General features: G+C 45.4%; 1 protein-coding gene across 1 annotated transcript in view; it reads right to left on the minus strand.

The window, feature by feature from the left end:
* STRIP2 (striatin interacting protein 2) overlaps nucleotides 1-2997 on the minus strand; it is a 68122-nt gene extending 65125 nt beyond the window's left edge. The window contains exon 1 of the mRNA XM_044679021.1: nucleotides 2790-2997. Within this exon, the coding sequence (XP_044534956.1) occupies nucleotides 2790-2997 (208 nt within the window). The remainder of the gene's footprint in view (nucleotides 1-2789) is intronic.

The following is a 2997-nucleotide window of genomic DNA, read 5'->3' on the forward strand; positions in this document are numbered from 1 at the left end:
AAGAAAGAAAGAAAGAAAGAAAGAAAGAAAGAAAGAAAGAAAGAAAGAAAGAAAGAAAGAAAGAAAGAAAGAAAGAAAGAAAGAAAGAAAGATTTCTGAAGAATCCATCTTGGGGAGTCAGAAAGCAAACCTTGATTCTAATCTTGATTCTGTCAAAAACTCAGTGCAAAACCTTTGGTAAAGTCATTTTCTTCTTCAGCCCTTAGTGACCTGATCTATAAAACATGGGGACTGAAATGAATGATTCCTTTTAGCTCTCTATGAAATATATGAAGGGAACTGACTAAAGGGAGTCTGTGTGAAGTTGATCATAAGGAGAAAAAAAGTTTTTGTAAAGTAATTAAGTCCCACACATTCCAACGGCCATTTTCTTATCAATGTGGATGCTGCTTTCAGAGATGCAGATGTCAAGCCATTCATACCAACCCATCCTGTGGGAGCAGATCATCAAAGATCTTTCAGGCTCTAAAATCTATATTCCTATAACCTCATTGTACCATTGGGCAGGTAGGAGGGAGAGAAATAGTCAAATTATGTACCTGTATAAACAATATTTTATCATATCATTGTAGGTATGGACATGAGAAGTAATTAAATTACATCCTGTTGCATACACTGATATACAATTCTCTAAATTCAATAAATATGTATTAAGCACCTGAACTGTGCTAAGCAATGAGGATACAAGTAAAAAAAACAGTCCCTGCCCTCAAGAAGCTTACTATCTAGTGGAGAAAGACAACCCACAAAAGAAAGCTGGAAAAGAAGGAGAGGAGCCACCAGAAGGTACCCAGTGTGGGGAATCATGTTCTGTGGAGTCCCAAACCAGCAGAGTTGCTGATGAATCTGAGTATCTCAGGATGCTTCTGGGGGGTTTAAAAAGGAAGAGCTAGTCAAATCTTGTCCCTATGTATTTGGTAGCCTAAAAGGCTCCCAGCCTTCGCCCTCTGCCTACAGTAATCACCCAGGTAGGGGTTCTAGGGCCCAAAAAGAAGCCTTCCTTCCCTAAGGGCTGTTCTCTCTCCACATACCAGAAAAGGCAAGGAGAGATCTAAAGGTGAATAGTCATCATATCTGGCACCATGACACACTGGTGATGGGGGACACATTGATAGGGAAAGGCAGCGTCTCCTGCTCACAGAGAAGGTAGGGAAGAGCTAATTTTTTAGGACAGCCTGTTGGCAGGAAATGAATGCTAAGATGATCCCCCTAGCAATGAGTTTCAGAGCAAGGAGAGCAGAAGATGAAAAAATAAAAATGCAGCCCCAGGCTGACAGGGGCTAAGCTGCTGCTCTCAGCAAGTAAAAGGAAAGGATCCTGCAGAAACCATATTGGATGGGCAAAGTAAAGGCTACTAGGGCCTCTTGCTGAAGGGTGACCTCTTCAGAGAATATGCAGTCTGATAGAAAGAGCAGGAGACTGAGGAATTCCAAAATCCTGGGTTCTAGCTGTAAGTTCTTATACGAGTATGTTATCAGCATGCTCTTGGGTAAGTTGTTTCTCCTTTCTAGCCTTCAGTTTCTATTTCCCTACTCCCATTGCCACCAAGGAGAGGGCATTCTTTACCCCAAGGTGTACCGTCTGCTCAAGAGGAGTCTTTAAATCTACTTGGTAAAAGGAATTACTGCATAAGCTCTCCTAATGGACCATTTGTAGTGGGAAAGAACTACAGTGTGTCCATTCAGATTTGGGAGTTCAGATCCCTTACCCTCTGGAGGAAGGAAGTTCCCTGGCTCCAACCTGCTCTTTCATTCAGACAAGGGCTAGGGAAAACAGTGAATTCAACTTCCCCAACCTACCCTACTCCCTCCAACAAGCCTGTTCATCATTTCACTGGGAATTCTGTTAGAGGAGAGGTGAAAAAACTAGTCAGCAAATACTCTTGCCAGATACTCTTAAAAGCGAGGCAGAATTGACTATTAATCTTTATAAATACCTTCAGTTGCTAGCCAATTATTAGTTCATCCATTCAACAATCCCCAACTTGAATGCTTTTATGTGTAAGGTACATAAAAGTCTCTAGAATCAGAATTTTAGAGCTCCGTGGGAACCAGAGATCATCTAGCCCGACCCTCCTCATTTTATAGTTGAGGAAAAAGGATTAGGACTTGCCCAAGGTCATAAGGGTAGGAAGTATCAGTCTTGGGGCTTAACCAGATTTCCTGCCTTTTCTCTTTCTACACCACCTGACACTGAGAACAAAACTGAGAAACAAGTAAAGAGATAATATGGAGAAGGGTCAAGCACAGGTTCTTCTCTGGCCACATCAAGGGTCTCAGCTTTGATCCTTTAGAAAGAGTACAGGAGCAAACGGAAACCTCTGGGCTCCATTTATCCAATCTACAGTAACCCTGCAGATCTTACCAGCCACCCAAGGGCTGAGCTAGGTCGGAAGGAGCAGAAGGGAAACTGAGGCCCCATCTCTAGCAAGAATGAAGAGAAGCTCGGTACTTCATCAGTCCAAGGGTTGAGTGACCTGGGTTTAAACACTCTGCTTAATCAAGTGTACTGGACAGAGCATTGGCTTTGGAATCAGACAACGTGGGTTCCCATCCTAGCCGTGCTACTTATTTCTGTATGACTATGGGCCGGTCCCTTAACCACTTTGGGCCTCGGTTTCCTGACCTGTAAAATGAGAGATCTGGACTACGACTTCCAAGTGTCTTCATCCATCTCTAGATCTTTTGGATTCCACCACCTACGGGGGAGGGGGGAGGGAGGAGCAGGGCCTCTCGGGGGCCAGCTGCGGTACCTCCAGGGCTCGCTCTAACTTAGAGGCGGCTCTCTACCCGCCCCACGCCGCAGCACCCCCGGGTTCCCCCCTTCCCTTCCCCAGCTCAAGACACTGCCCACCTCAGATTCCCTCCGCTGGTTCTTGAACATTTCCCGGCCCTTGGGCAACGCCTGCTTTCCCTTGCTGCCTCCTCCTCCTCCGCAGCTGCCGTTCCCAGGTGGGCTCCCAGCAGCCTGCCCGACGCCGCTGCCGGGGTCCTCCAT

The sequence above is a fragment of the Gracilinanus agilis genome, chromosome 5 (genome assembly GCF_016433145.1).
Source record: "Gracilinanus agilis isolate LMUSP501 chromosome 5, AgileGrace, whole genome shotgun sequence".
Lineage (NCBI taxonomy): Eukaryota > Metazoa > Chordata > Mammalia > Didelphimorphia > Didelphidae > Gracilinanus > Gracilinanus agilis.